The 15,378-nt window shown below is 46.2% G+C and overlaps 1 protein-coding gene across 5 annotated transcripts in view; it reads right to left on the reverse strand.

The window, feature by feature from the left end:
* The window catches only part of lrrk2 (leucine-rich repeat kinase 2), a 234,783-nt gene that overhangs the window by 165,774 nt on the left and 53,631 nt on the right, over positions 1-15,378 (reverse strand). For all 5 annotated transcript variants that reach the window (XM_070897488.1, XM_070897489.1, XM_070897487.1 and 2 more), the window contains one exon: positions 300-436. In XM_070897488.1, the coding sequence (XP_070753589.1) occupies positions 300-436 (137 nt within the window). The remainder of the gene's footprint in view (positions 1-299; positions 437-15,378) is intronic.

Consider the following 15,378-nt stretch of genomic DNA (forward strand, 5'->3'; position numbering starts at 1 on the left):
AGTCGAACATGGGCAGCAGCTTAAGGTAAGTGCATATTTTTTCTCTAAAATGTCAAAACAGAATTTTAGGGGCAATATGTTCATCGATGTTAATATTACCAGTTTTGTTAGTAACATTATTAAATTCTAGTCGTGGAGCAACATCTTCAAGTGTGAAGACCCATGTAAAGTGTTCATTTAATATTTTCTTTCAAACTTTTTTTATGTTGTAGTTGATCCTGAAAATTTTAACCGACATATGTTTTATATACACAATTAAACATATGGAATAAGTAGGTCACCAATTTTTTTGTAATTACCTTGTTCAAAGCTTCAAGAACTAATCCATGAAAACCCTCCAACAAACACTGTTGTTTAATAACATTCGGCATTGATTCCAACATGTCTGTACCTTCCTCTGCATCCATCGTGCCCTCTTTCAGGCTGACTTTTGATACTAGGTAGTAAAACAAATAAACCCAATTAGAAGTCGTTCAGAAGAACTTAAAAGAAACTGATACGTCTTTACGATACAGTATAAATGCACACGAGGCCCATCATGCTTGAGAGAAGGTTAGTCTGTGACCTGTCCTTTATTCCTTAGCACTCAAGTGATGAAGATGGGTGGAGCTTCCCCTTTTATACCTGAAGGTCCAGGTTAGGAGTGTCTCCCACCGAGTGGTCATTGTTCTCAGTGTACAACTTAGGTCAGATTATACATGGGTTAAAATGCTGGTTGAATACATGACATCAATTCCGCCCCCCCCCCACCCCCCAAAGTCTTATTGGGATCACAGGTTGAGTCTCTCTGGTGGTTTACGCTTTCTTGTAGAGTGCCTGAGTTGGGGCTCCGGTTGTTGGGCGCTGGCCTGAGTGTCTGCTGTTTGCGGTGCCTCATCCAGACTGCCCACAGTGATTGGGCTCTCCTCCCTTTGGTTCCGGTGTTCGGTCACTTGTGGTGGAGTGAACTCTACATTGTATTCTTCCTCTGCTTCTTCTATGGGGTTGCTGAACCTCCTTTTTGTTTGATCCACGTGTTTGCGGCAGATTTGTCCATTGGTAAGTTTAACTACCAGAATCCTATTTCCTTCTTTGGCAATCACAGTGCCTGCGAGTAATTTGGGCCCTGCAGCGTAGTGGAGGACAAAAACAGGATCATTTACATCAAGACATGGCGCCCTCGCATTCCTGTCATGGTCGTTATATTGTGGCTGGAGCCTGCTCTCGACAATTTCTTTCATGGTGGGGTGTATAAGGGATAGCCGGGTTTTGAGCGTCCTTTTCATTAGCAGCTCTGCGGGTGGAACCCCTGTGAGCGAGTGTGGTCGGGATCTATAGGCCAACAGGAGGCGTGATAAGTGGGTTTGTAGGGAACCCCCTTGGATTCTGAGCATCCTCTGTTTGATTATCTGCACTGCTCGTTCTGCCTGGCCGTTTGAGGCCGGCTTGAACCGTGCCGTTCTGACATGGTTAATTCCATTGCCTGCCATGAAGTCCTGGAATTCAGTGCTTGTGAAGCACGGGCCATTGTCACTGACCAAGACGTCCGGTAGACCGTGGGCGGCGAACATTGCCCGTAGACTTTCTACCGTGGCAGAGGCTGTGCTTGAATTTAAAAATGACACACTCGATCCATTTGGAGTAGGCATCTACTACAACCAAAAACATTTTTCCCATGAAACGACCTGCGTAGTCCACATGGATGCGTGACCAAGGCTTGGCGGGCCATGGCCAGGGGCTAAGGGGGGGCTTCCCTGGACGCATTGCCCAGCTGGGCACACGTGTTGCACCTGCGAACACAAAGTTCCAGATCTGCGTCTATCCCTGGCCACCAAACGTGTGATCTGGCAATTGCCTTCATCATGACAATGCCTGGGTGCTCATTGTGGAGTTCTCTGATGAACACCTCTCTGCCCATCTGTGGCATGTCTACGCGATTTCCCCACAGTAGACAATCGGCCTGAATCGAGAGTTCATCCCTGCGCCTGTGAAATGGTTTAAATTCCTCAGGGCATGCCCTGTACGTGGCTGCCCAGTCCCCATTCAGGACACATTTCTTAACTAGAGACAATAGCGGGTCTCTATTTGACCAGACTTTAATCTGACGGGCTGTCACGGGTGAGCCTTTGCTTCCGAAAGCTTCAACAGCCATGACCATCTCAGCAGCATGCTCGGTAGCCCCCTCAGTGGTGGCTAGTGGGAGCCTGCTGAGTGCATCGGCGCAGTTTTCGGTGCCCGGTCTGTGCCGAATTGTATAGTCATAGGCGGCTAACGTGAGTGCCCACCTCTGTATGCGGGCCGATGCGTTTGCAGTTATGGCCTTGTTGTCGGCCAAAAGGGACGTTAGGGGTTTGTGATCTGTCTCCAGCTCAAATTTCCTGCCAAACAGGTACTGGTGCATTTTCTTGACAGCATATACACACGCGAGCGCCTCCTTTTCTACCATCCCTTGGCTGTGCTTTGACTGGCTCTCTCCCTGTTAACCCCCAAGTCCTTTTGCCACAAAGTTGGGTAGTGGTTACCAGTTTTGATGGTTCAATGATGCGGTGGAGGTTCCAGTGGGTTCTGGATGTGATCCATGTGTGTCTCCATGGATACATACATCCATTTCTCCCCCCCGCCCCCCCCCAGCAACATACAGGATTAGACACAGTACAAGTACAAAGAAAGGAAGTTACAGTTTGTATCGTGGTTCAGTGACTTACATCTTTACGTTTTACGGTCATGTGCCAGGATTGGGTAGATTGCATTCATGGTTCAGTCATGGTCAATACTGAGGTAGCAGAACAGGTATGCGAGGATGCTGGTTCCAGAGCAACCGGGCGGGGTCCTAGTCGTCTGATGGTGGCGCTGCGCCCCCTGCTAGCGGGGTGGGCCTGGTTTGCTCGCCTTGCCAGGACTCGAGGCCTATGCCGTTGCCTAGTGGTGGGCAGAGCCACAGATGTGTGTGGCCTCTCTGTCCTCCTTCGAGGGCTGCAGAATCTTCTGCCTGCTCTCTAACGGTGTTGAGAACCTGGCTGTTCCAAGTCCCGTTTGGGGAACTCGATGGTTCAGACCTTTCACTCCCGGACATGCCCGAGGTAACAACTGGGTCTGGGGCTGCGCTGTCTCCACCCGGGTGGTGGGCGACGGCGGCCGACTGCGTGTATTGGCATCATTTTCGTTTCTAGGTCTGTGGTGAATAGTGCCATCAGGTGCCTGCATCATGGGACCGGGTATCAGGATTAGTGCCTTCACCCTTCTGAGATCACTAGCCTATAACCTGTGGGGACACCTGGGGCAGGTCATCAGGATCAGCACCTTTACCCTCCTGAATTTGCTCGCTTGCTACTTTTGGGGACACTCTATTCCCGACATCTCGCAACCACATTTTGTTCTTTCCATTAGGAATAGTACTGACATTTCGCAACAACATTTTGTTCCGAATCTTAATCGGTTTGTTACATTGATTGCCATGCATACAATGTCTCTAAGTTCAGTTGGTTGCAGGTCTCCTTTAAGAGAACCCTGCTGGCTTTACCCCAATCAAATCCCTTGTTAGACACCACATGTTGGCCCCTCAGTGTTGCACCATCTTGCCTCCGTTCTCGAGGTCGACTGCCTTGATCCTACCCTCCCGTGACTCTGCCTCCAACGCTGGAAGAGTACCTGGTGAATTCGATCTTCCTCCCCAGGAGTCCTGCCACTGGAGTCAGGAAGGAACTTTTAGGTCATTTCAGTCGGAGTCGTGATGGACGATCTGTGCCTCAGGTGCTGCACTGGACTGTTCTCTGGTGCCTGGCCCAAGCGAAGGTGAGGTTTTGCTCTGCCTCTGAGCACGGGGGACATCGATTGCTGGAACGAAGAGGTCTTCCCATTTCCACTGGATCTTCCCCATCCACCTTCTTCTGAATAGCGTTGGACCATCATCTGCAACAATCCACAGAGGTAACTTGTGCACCACGCCATTATTGATTGCACTTACATCCGCACTACCAAGGACTGGGACCAGCTTCTTGGTGTAGGTGCGCAACTTTTCCTGTACTGGAACCAGCTCGGGTCGTTTTTCATTCTGTAGCCTCTCAGGCATCTTGGCTCATCACTGACTGGCTTGCTCCAGTGTCCACTTCCTGACAGAATTGGACAAGCTAGATGCAGGAAGAATGTTCCCAATATTGGGGAAGTCCAGAACCAGGGGTCACAGTCTGAAGGTAAGGAGTAAGCCATTTAGGACCGAGATGAGGAGAAACTTCTTCACTCAGAGAATTGTGAACCTGTGGAATTTTCTACCACAGAAAGTTGTTGAGGCCAGTTCGTTAGATATATTTAAAAGGGAGCTAGATGTGGCCCTTATGGCTAAAAGGGATCAAGGGGTATGGAGAGAAAGCAGGAATGGGGTACTAAAATTGCAAAAATGATCAGCCATGATCATATTGAATGGTGGTGCAGGCTCGAAGGGTCTACTCCTGCACCTATTTTCCATGTTTCTATGCAAGATTGGAATGCCGTTTATCTCGACTTCCATCTTCACTGGAGGACAAACGGTGGTGCAGGTATATACTCCATACACTTCTTGAGGCTGAGCTGCCTCTCTGGCCAAATCATCATACTCCCTCTGTTGGATTCAAAGTCAACTACCAACTTCTCCGCTAGATGTGAGTCGTATTTCTTTTACACATACGCTGGAGGTGGCCCTTCGTGTTACAGGCTTTGCATATGTACTCAGCAAACTGACACTGGTGAGCCCTATGATTTCCTTCGCAACGCCAGCATAGTGCTGCTCGATTAGCACCCCTCGGCAGACTCTGAGTTCTGGAACCCGGAGGTCTGTGCTCTCTGACTTGGGCAGAGCCACGTTCTACAGTCTTGCCTGTGAAAGGCACCAATCTGTGGACAGTACTTGCCGGGTTTGAGTCCACAGGATGAATAATTTGCTTGGTGCTGCAGGTCGAGGGAACGCCTGACTGATGCTGATGGCCTTCTGCAGGTTGACTGTGGTGTCGGCAGATAATAGCTTGTTAACGTGGCCCTCGTGGCCAATTCCTATAACGAAGATGTCTCGTAATGCTTCATTGAGGTGCGTGCCAAAATCACACGGTGCCACAAGTCTCGTGAGGTCAGCAGCATATTTTGCAATCTCCTGGCCCTCAGGTCTGCGGGGAGTGTAGAATCTATGCCTGGCCGTGAGGATGCTCTCTTTTGGTTTTAGTCGGTTGCGAATTAGTTCAGTCAGCTCATCGTATGTCTTATCGTTGGTCTTCGTGGGTGCCAGCAAGTCCCCGACAAGGCGGTAGACCTCGGGCCCACAACTGGTTAGCAGTATAGCCTTGCGCTTCTCTGCCAATGCGTCCGTCTCCCCTGCCAGGTCGTTTGCCATAAAATATTGCTCGAGCCTTTCCGTGAAGGCATCGCAATCATCACCCTCCGAGAAGATTTTTTAGTGTGCCAAAGGTAGCCATAATCACGTGAAAGTCCGTATACTCGTCGCCAGTTATGTCTGTAATGTGCTTGTGAATGACTCCACGAGGCAATGTGTTATACTCAAACTGTAGTGACCTTGGTCCTTTATTTGTAACTCCAGAGTGATGCGGCCACATGGTGGCTACCCTTTTATGCAGCCTCTGCCACCAGGGCAGGAAACCCCGGTCTCCACCAGTTGCACCCTCTAGTGGTGCCAGCATACTATATACACAGTGTAAACCTTATTGATAGTACATCAAATAAACAAGTCTCCATCTTATGCAACTATACAGTGACGACACAGAGAGTATATCTATTGTCTGCATATATAACACAATCAATCATGTCTGTGTTTCTATATGAATAATTTCCTCCTGCATTCCGTTCAGCTTACAGCTTGTTTTAAAAGTTCAATTAAAGTCCCTTTGGTTCCTCAAGGCATGCTGGGTACGAAGCTTGATCAATTTCTCATGATTGGTCAATTTACAAAACTGCCTTTACAGTATAGCCGCTTAACCCTTTAATGTCGGTTTACTTTAAGTTAAGTACGTTCTAACTGCAGGACTGACTACACCCATCCACTTCCAGTTTTTAACAGAGGCGGTACGGTGGGGGGGCGAAGACAGTCAACCTGCTCCCAAGAGGCAGGACATCAATTTAAATATTTTACTGAGGCCAGAAGCCTCTTCTTTAACCTCCATTTTGCTTTTAACTGCATCTGATCCGGTTTTACACACTTTGTGAAATCTGGCAGTTACGGCAAGCTGCATCCAGGAGGTAAGTGCCTTTACACTAACCTCCTAGAACTAGGGTCCCTAGCCAGCACACCTGCCATAATCGGAGAACCCCTCACGAGGCCTCCGGTCACCTTCCCGGATTCTCCCTTCCCCCCCCCCGCCAAATGAACCAGAGACCAGCCCCGATCTCGCTTGCCTCCCACCCCGGTCCCTCGACGACCCTGATCTCTTGCTTCCCTCGGTGCACTTCCTTCCCTTCGGTCCTTCGACGGCCCTAATTTCTTGCTCCCCACCCCCACCCCCATCCAGTCTCTCAACAGCTCGGTCCTTCGACGGCTGTGATTTCTTTTCCCCCCACCCGTCTCACCCCCCCCCCGCCCCAGTCCATCAACAGCCCCAATTTCTTGCTTCCCTTGTACTGCTGCATCTGCCTACAACAACCCCCTTTCTCCTCTTCACATTCATTTATAGAAATCTCCTTTTATTCACTTGAATGGATTAAGTTCATTCAATATTCTCCATATTTTTCCCATTCCACCTGTACATAACTAGAGTTTCATTAAAGTGAAAAACTTTTTTTTGGTCCAAAAAGATCATCCAGCCATAAACACCTAAATTAACCCTTACTGTGAACGGACTACATTATGTCAGGTGTTCACTACATTGCAGTGCCACCAGCCGTACTCTTACCAAGCGAGCCCCAGGTGGGCAGAGGAAACGGTTCAAGGACACTCTCAAAGCCACCTTGATAAAATGCAACATCCCCACTGACACCTGGGGGTCCCTGGCCAAAGACCACCCTAAATGGAGGAAGAGCATCAGGGAGAGAGCTGAGCATCTCGAGTCTCGTCGCCGAGAGCTTGCAGAAAACAAGCGCATACAGCGGAAGGAGCGTGCGGCAAACCAGACTCCCCACCGACCCTTTCCCTCAATGACTGTCTGTCCCACCTGTGACAGAAACTGTCATTCCTGTACTGGACTGTTCAGTCAGCTACGAACTCACTTTTAGAGTGGAAGCAAGTCTTCCTCGATTTCGAGGGACTGCCTATGAAATATGCATAAAAAGGCCAGAAAATAGTCTGGAGAGAGAATCTAATTGATGTAAGACTGTATGATCATGTTCCAAAAATAGGCCCCTTAGTTTGCTGGCATTCTCCACTGTTTTCAAACTGATCCTTTAAAGTTTACAGGGTTCTTTCAAGGTCAGGTTCTCAAACGAACCATATGTCAAGACTAGCATTAAAATGTGTTGTTCTGCCAAAATAAAATCATCTTTTCAACTAATGGAGGGAGGTTTCTATAAGTGCATACTTAGGGAGAAACAGATTGCTGGCTTTTTTTTACTCTGAACATATACATGTTGAACATCAGAACAACACTCCTGGTTATTAACAGCGAGTTTTAGTCTGGTGTTGTAAATACAGCTGCAACTTCCATCCATGGGCCCAGTAGTCAAGTGGATGCTAGCAGTTACTGGGCTAAACACATTGACTGCTTTTGAATTAAAATTTGAGATGACCATTTTTCTGATCCATGCAATTGTGGAAAGGTAATGAGGAACTTTGATAATGCAGTATTTTTTTTTAACTATTTTAATTAACCTGATCGGGACCACAAGTATAATATCCCTCAATCGTAAATGTAGCTAGTAATCTTTAATGTTCATATTTTTTATTAAGTAAGTAGTGTTACCAATTCCAACTACCTTATGATTTCAGATTTAAAGCATCTTAGAAGCATATAGGAGAAACCTTGTGACAAAGCAAAGTGTATTGTTGCATAATCTTTGAAGGTCTTTGAGGTTAAATGTATGCCAGGACACAGTACTAAGCAAAAATCAGAATGCATTCAGCATATTAAAGCAATGTTACATCTTTAAAACCCACTGCTATTGTGTGAACTCACCACACACAGAGTTTGAAGGAGTGCTGACTTGGATATAGTGAATTAAAGCTCTCATCTACATTCAACACTCCACTCAATGGGCTGGGATGTTATGAGCCTCGGTGGGTCCGTGGCAGGCGACATCGGAGGTGGGTCCCTACCCCGCTGCTGGCTCTATCTCAGCCTCTGAAATGAATTTCCCGAGATTGGGTTTGCTAAGCCTATCCAGCGCATTTCCCGGCCAATTAGAGGAAGTGGGTCTGGTGATGTCATTTGATGATGCATCGTCAGCTAGTTTCCTTAAAAGGGACCATGGCCAACTTTCTTTTGACATTTGTGCTGTCAGTGTTCTACAGCATTGAGGTGCTGCAGACACTGACAAGCACTGCACAGAGGTGCAGGGCTGCACCCAGGCTCGCCCAGGACTCCCTCCACATGCTTTTGGAACGAGTCACAGCACATAGGGAGGTTCTCTTCCCTTCCCATGGGCGGAAGAGACCTACCAAGGAGATTAACAGCCTGGTTGCACATTGCAGAGGAGGGCACAAGCAGGGATGTGGTCAGAAGAACCTGGGTGCAGTGCCGCAAATCTTTCAATGATCTCAGTGGATCATGAAACGTTAATTATAAAGCCACAGTCAACCTCATCCTGCTGTGCCTCTCATCACATCCCCAGCACTCTGTCTTTCTGAACCTACTCCTGCACATCCTTATTGGTGTGCAACGGCCGCCCCACATTAAAAGAATTCACGCACAGGCATCTTCCACCGTTTAAAATGAATTCATCAGCCACCCGAGTACTCATTTTTAATGTGGAAGCAAGTCGTCCTAGACACCGAGGGACTGCCTAAGATGATGATGATGATGACAACTCACACCAATTTACCTTGCACCTCCACCCATCCTTCTCTATCTACATTGACATCCCCCATCTCACTAGAAACCCATCACACTCATTCTGATACAATCATACCAACTAACAATACACAAGGGTAGGCACTTGGGTGTTTTATGCAATGTTCATGTAAAGTTTCTGTTACTATGGTGTCAAACATTGAAACCTTTATTTTCAACACCTTACGTTCTTGGACAGATTTGTGTGCACCTTTGGAAGTGGCTTAGTGAGTTGCATTGAATGGTGAGACACAACGGTACCCCCCACAATGCTGATGAGTGTAAAATGAATGGCTTGGGCACTGTAGGGATGCTTTCTGGTGTTATTGTGGGGTGGTGCCAGAGTGGTAGCCAGGGTGTACAGCATCAAGCAAAGTAAATCTGGCCATCCCTGGCTTCCCGGGCAGCAATGTGGCTGGGTGCTGATGCCCTGCGTCCTGTGCAATATCAGTTGATTGCCAAGAGGTTGGCGTTGTTGTTGGTTATCGCTGACCCCTCCCGCAAAATCCAGCCCAAGATGTTACTTTACTTTGGCTCCCAAGAAAAGCATTCCATCAAGGGATGCAACACTGCTTTTCAATAAAGAAGGGACAGAGAAAATAGGTAACTACAGGCCAGTTAGCCTAACATCAGTCGTCAAGAAAATGCTGGAATCCATTATTAAGGAAGTAGTAACATGGCACTTAGAAAATCACAAAATAATTAGGCAGCGTCAACATGGTTATATGAAAGGGAAAATGTGTTTGAGAAATCTACTGGAGTTTTTTTTGAGGATGTAATTAGCAGGGTATATAAAGGGAATCCAGGGTATATAAAGGGATGTAGTATATTTGGATTTGCCACATGATAGGTTGTTACACAAGAAAAGGCTCATGGGGTTGGGGGCAATATATTAGTATGGACAGAGGATTGGTTAAAGGACAGAAAAATAAAAGAGTATGAATAAAGAGGTAATTTTCAGGTTGGCAGGGCTATTATTATTGAAGTCAATGGGAGTCAGTGGAAAAACTCTCCACTGGCTGGAGTCTTACCAAGCACAAAGGAAGATGGTTGTGGTTGTTGGCAGCCAATCATCTCAGCTCCAGGACATCATTGCAAGAGTTCCTCATGGCAGTGTCCTAGGTCTAATCTTCTTCAGCTTCTTCATCAATGAACTTCCTTCCATCACAAGATCAGAAGTGGAGATGTTTGCTGATGATTGCACGGTGTTCAGTTCTATTCGCAACTCCTCAGATAATGAAGCAGTCTATGCCCGCATGCTGCAAGACCTGAATGACATTCAGGCTTAGGCTGATAAGTGGCAAGTAACATTTGGGCCACACAAGTGGCAGGCAATGACCATCTCCAACAAGAGAGCATTAGCATTGCTGGATCCTCCACCTTCAGCATCCTGGGGGTCACCATTGACCAGAAACTTAACTAGACCAGCCATATAAATACTGTGGCTACAAGAGCAGGTCAGAGGCTAGGTATTCTGTGGAGAGTGTCTCACCTCCTGACTCCCCAAAGCCTTTCCACCATCTACAAAGCACAAGGCAGGAGTGTGATGAGTGCAACTCCAACAATGCTCAAGAAGCTCGACACAATCGAGGACAAAGCAGACTGCTTCATTGGCACCCTATACACCACCTTAAGCATTCACTTCCTCCACCACCGGCATATCGTGGCTGCAGTGTGTACCATCAATAAGATGCACTGCAGCAACTCGCCACGGCTTCTTTTGCAGCACTTCCCAACCTGCGACCTCGACCACCTGGAAGGACAAGGGCAGGAGGCGCATGGGAACACCACCACCTGCAAACTTCCCTCGAAGTCACACACCATCCGGACTTGGAAATAAATATATTGCCATTCCTTCATAGTCGCTGGGGCAAAATCCTGAAACTTGCTCCAGCACTGTGGAAGTACCTTCATCATGCAGACTGCAGCAGTTCAAGAAGGCAGCTCACCACCACATTCTCAAGGAAAGTTGAGCATGGGCAATAAATCCTGGTCTTGCCAGTGGCAACCACATCCCAGGAATGAATTTTTTTTTAAACTAGGGAGCATAGGACAGAGATGAGAAGAAATGTCTTCAATCAGAGGGTTGTGAACCTTTGGAATTCTCTACCCAAAGGGGCTGTGGATGCTCAGTCATTGAGTATATTCAAGGTGAAGATAAATGGATTTTTGGACTCTAGGGAAGTCGAGGGATATGGGGGATCAGGTAGGAAAGTGGAGTCGAGTTCAAGGATCAGCCATGATCGAAGTGAAAGGCAGAGTAGGCTTGAGTGACCTATAACCTACTCTTCCTTATATTCTTATTACTGTGTTATAGTTTGAGCTTCCCCAGCACTTTTGTCTTGTGTTCACAGTAAAAAGGTAATTTCCATAAGGAGACGGAGTGTCCCATGATCCAAAACCTGCCTGCTATATGTGAGGTAGCATGTCCAAGATTAAATTAGTTTCGAATTCTGGTTTACAAAAAGGAACCATAGGTCAGTGAGATGCCACACTTCCAAAATGCAGAAAGTACAGCTCAAACCAAGAAAAGTATGTAGCCAAAACGAATTGATAAAATATATTTATAGGTTAATACACAGAAGCCAAGGTGATACAGCAACATAATTAAAATAATTAACCTGAAATCAGATCCCAAGGAGTTAAAATACCATTTTTAGAAACTGCCTCAGAATTGAAAAGGACTGAAATGAAAGTGCCTTTGGTGACTTTCACAAAGTGATTATATTCAAATCTTAGCTCCTCCAGATTTCAGATCTCCAGCCAGATCTAAAATTACATCAGAATTCCTCAGTACTTAAACTAACCAAAAGCCTTTGAAGGCAGAGCTGTATATCAGCATGATTAAAGACATAATGATATGAATTAATGTACAAAATGTTAATGAGCATATGCTCACCTATCATTTGGTTTTCAGAGAACTGGCCAAGACCATGCATTTTCTATTTCAACTCGAGCTTTCAAAACACAGAATCATAGAATCAAACAAACATAGAAATTTACAGCACAGAAGGAGGGCATTTCGGCCCATCGTGTCCATGCCAGCTGACTAAGAGCTATCCAGCCTAATCCCACTTTCCAACTCTTGGTCCGTAGCCCTGCAGGTTACGGCACTTCAAGTGTACATCCAAGTATATTTTAAATGTGGTGAAGGTTTCAGCCTCTACCATCCTTTCTGGTAGTAAGTTAAAGACCCCCACTACCCTCTGGGTGAAGAAATTTCCCCTCATATCTCCTCTAAACCTCCCCCTATTTACTTTAAATCTATGTCCCCCAGTTGTTGACCCCTCTGCCAAGGGAAACATGTCCTTCCTATCCACTCTATCCAGGTCCCTCATAATTTCATATACCTCAATCAGGTCTCTCCTCAGCCACCTTTGTTCCAAAGAAAACAGACCCAGCATCTCCAAACTTTCCTCATAGCCAAAATTTTCCAGTTAAGGCAACATTCTTGCAAACCTCCTCTGCAACCTTTCCAGTGCAATCACATCTTTCCTGTAATGTGGTGACCAGAACTGCACACAGTACTCCAGCTGCGACCTAACCAGTGTTTTATACAGCTCAACCTCCTTGCTCTTGTATTCCATGCCTCAACTAATAAAAGCAAGTATGCCATATGCAGGCTATATTCCGGTTGGCAACTAGTAACTAGCGGGGTGCCGCAGGGATCAGTGCTGGGGCCTCAACTTTTTACAATCTACATTAATGACTTCGATGAAGGGACTGAGTGTAATGTAGCCAAGTTTGCTGATGATACAAAAATGGGTGGGAATTCAAATTGTGAGGGGGACACAAAAAATTTGCAAAGGGATATAGACAGGCTAAGTGAGTGCGGCAAAAATTTGACAGCTGGAGTACAATGTGGGAAAATGTGAGGTTATCCACTTGGCAGAAAAAAATAGAAAAGCAAACTATAATTTAAATGAACAACAATTGCAAAGTGCTGCAGTAGATGGACCTGGGGGTCCTTGTGCATAGAAACATAGAAAAATAGGTGCAGGAGTAGGCCATTTGGCCCTTTGAGCCTGCACCATCATTCAATAAGATCATGGCTGATCATTCACCTCAGTACCCCTGTCCTGCTTTCTCTCCATACCTTCTGATCCCTTTAGCCATAAGGGCCATATCCAACTCCCTCTTGAAACTGGTATCAACAATGCTCTGCGGAAGAGAATTCCACAGGTTAACAACTCTGAGTGAAGAAATTTCTCCTCATCTTGGTCCTAAATGGCTTACCCCTTATCCTTAGACTGTGACCCCTGGTTCTGGACTCCCCCAACATGAGGAACATTCTTCCTGCATCTAACCTGTCCAGTCCCGTCAGAATTTTATATGTTTCTATGAGATCCCCTCTCATTCTTCTAAACTCTAGTGAATACAGGCCCAGTCGATCCAGTCTCTCCTCATATGTCAGTCCTGCCATCCCGGGAATCAGTCTGGTGAACCTTCACTGCACTCCCTCAATAGCAAGAACATCCTTCCTCAGATTAAGAGACAAAAACTGAACACAATATTCCAGGTGAGGCCTCATCAAGGCCCTGTACAGCTGCAGCAAGATCTCCCTGCTTCAATACTCAAATCCCCCAGCTATGAAGGCCAACATGCCATTTGCCTTCTTCACCGCCTGCTGCACCTGCATGCCAACCTTCAATGACTGATGTACCATGACATCCAGGTCTCGTTGCACTTCCCCTTTTCCTAATCTGCCACCATTCAGATAATATTCTGCCTTTGTGTTTTTACCACCAAAGTGGATAACCTCACATCTATCCGCATTATACTGCATCTGCCATGCATTTGCCCACTCACCTAACCTGTCCAACTCACCCTGCAGCCTCTTACCATCCTCCTCACAGCTCACACTGCCACCCAGCTTAGTGACATCTGCAAACTTGGAGATATTACTCTCAATTCATTCATCTAAATCATTGATGTATATAGTAAATAGCTGTGGTCCCAGCATGGAGCCCTGCGGCACCTCAAGTCACTGCCTGCCATTCTGAAAAGGACCTGTTTATCCCGACTCTCTGCTTCCTGTCTGCCAACCAGTTCTCTATCCACGTCAATACATTACCCCCAATACCATGTGCTTTAATTTTGCACACCAATCTCTTGTGCGGGATCTTGTCAAAAGCATTTTGAAAGTCCAAATACATCACATCCACTGGTTCTCCCTTGTCCACTCTACTCGTTACATCCTCAAAAAATTCTACAAGATTTGTCAAGCATGATTTCCCTTTAATAAATCCATGCGGACTTGGACCGATCCGGTCACTGCTTTCCAAATGCACTGCTATTTCATCTTTAATAACTGATTCCAACATTTTCCCCACTACTGCTGTCAGGCTAACCGGTCTATGATTACCTGCTTTCTCTCTCCCTCCTTTTTTAAAGTGGTGTTACATTAGCTGCCCTCCAGTCCATAGGAACTGATCCAGAGTCGATAGACTGTTGGAAAATGATCACCAATGCATCCACTATTTCTAGAAACACTTCCTTAAGTACTCTGGGATGCAGACTATCAGGCCCTGGGGATTTATCAGCCTTCAATCCCATCCATTTCCCTAACACAATTTCCTGACTAATAAGGATTGTCTTCAGTTCCTCCTTCTCGCTAGACCCTTGGTCCCTTGGACCCCGAGCATTTCCGGAAGGTTATTTGTGTCTTCCTTCATGAAGACAGAACCTGACTGCAAGGGACCTGTGTTTGTCTTCACTAATCTTTTTCTCTTCACATATCTATAGAAGCTTTTGCAGTCAGTTTTTATGTTCCCAGCAAGCTTCCTCTCAGACTCTATTTTCCCCCTCCTAATTAAACCCTTTGTCCTCCTCTGCTGAATTCTAAATTTCTCCCAGTCCTCAGATTTGCTGCTTTTTCTGGCCAATTTATAAGCCTTTTCCTTGGATTTAACACTTTCCCTAATTTCCCTTGTTAGCCACAGTTGAGCCACCCTCCCAGTTTTATTTTTACTCCAGGCAGGGATGTACAATTGTTGAAGTTCATCTATGTACTCTTTAAATGTTTTCCATTGCCTATCCACCATCAGCCCTTTAAGTATCATTCGCCAGTTTATTCTAGCCAATTCAAGTCTCATACCATCGACGTTACCTTTCCTTAACTTCAGGACCCTAGTCTCTGAATTAACTATGTCACATGTCACTCTCCATCTTAATAAAGAATTCTACCATATTATGGTCACTCTTCCCCAAGGGGCCTCGCACAACAAGATTGCTAATTAGTCCTTTCTCATTACACATCACCCAGTCGAGGATGGCCAGCCCTCTAGTTGGTTCCTCGACATATTGGTCTAGAAAGCCATTCCTAATACACTCCAGGAAATCCTCCTCCACCGTACTGCTACCAGTTTGGTTAGCCCAATCTATATGTAGATTAAAGTCGCCCATGATAACTGCTGTATCTTTATTGCACAAATCCCTAATTTCT

The sequence above is a fragment of the Pristiophorus japonicus genome, chromosome 13 (genome assembly GCF_044704955.1).
Source record: "Pristiophorus japonicus isolate sPriJap1 chromosome 13, sPriJap1.hap1, whole genome shotgun sequence".
Lineage (NCBI taxonomy): Eukaryota > Metazoa > Chordata > Chondrichthyes > Pristiophoridae > Pristiophorus > Pristiophorus japonicus.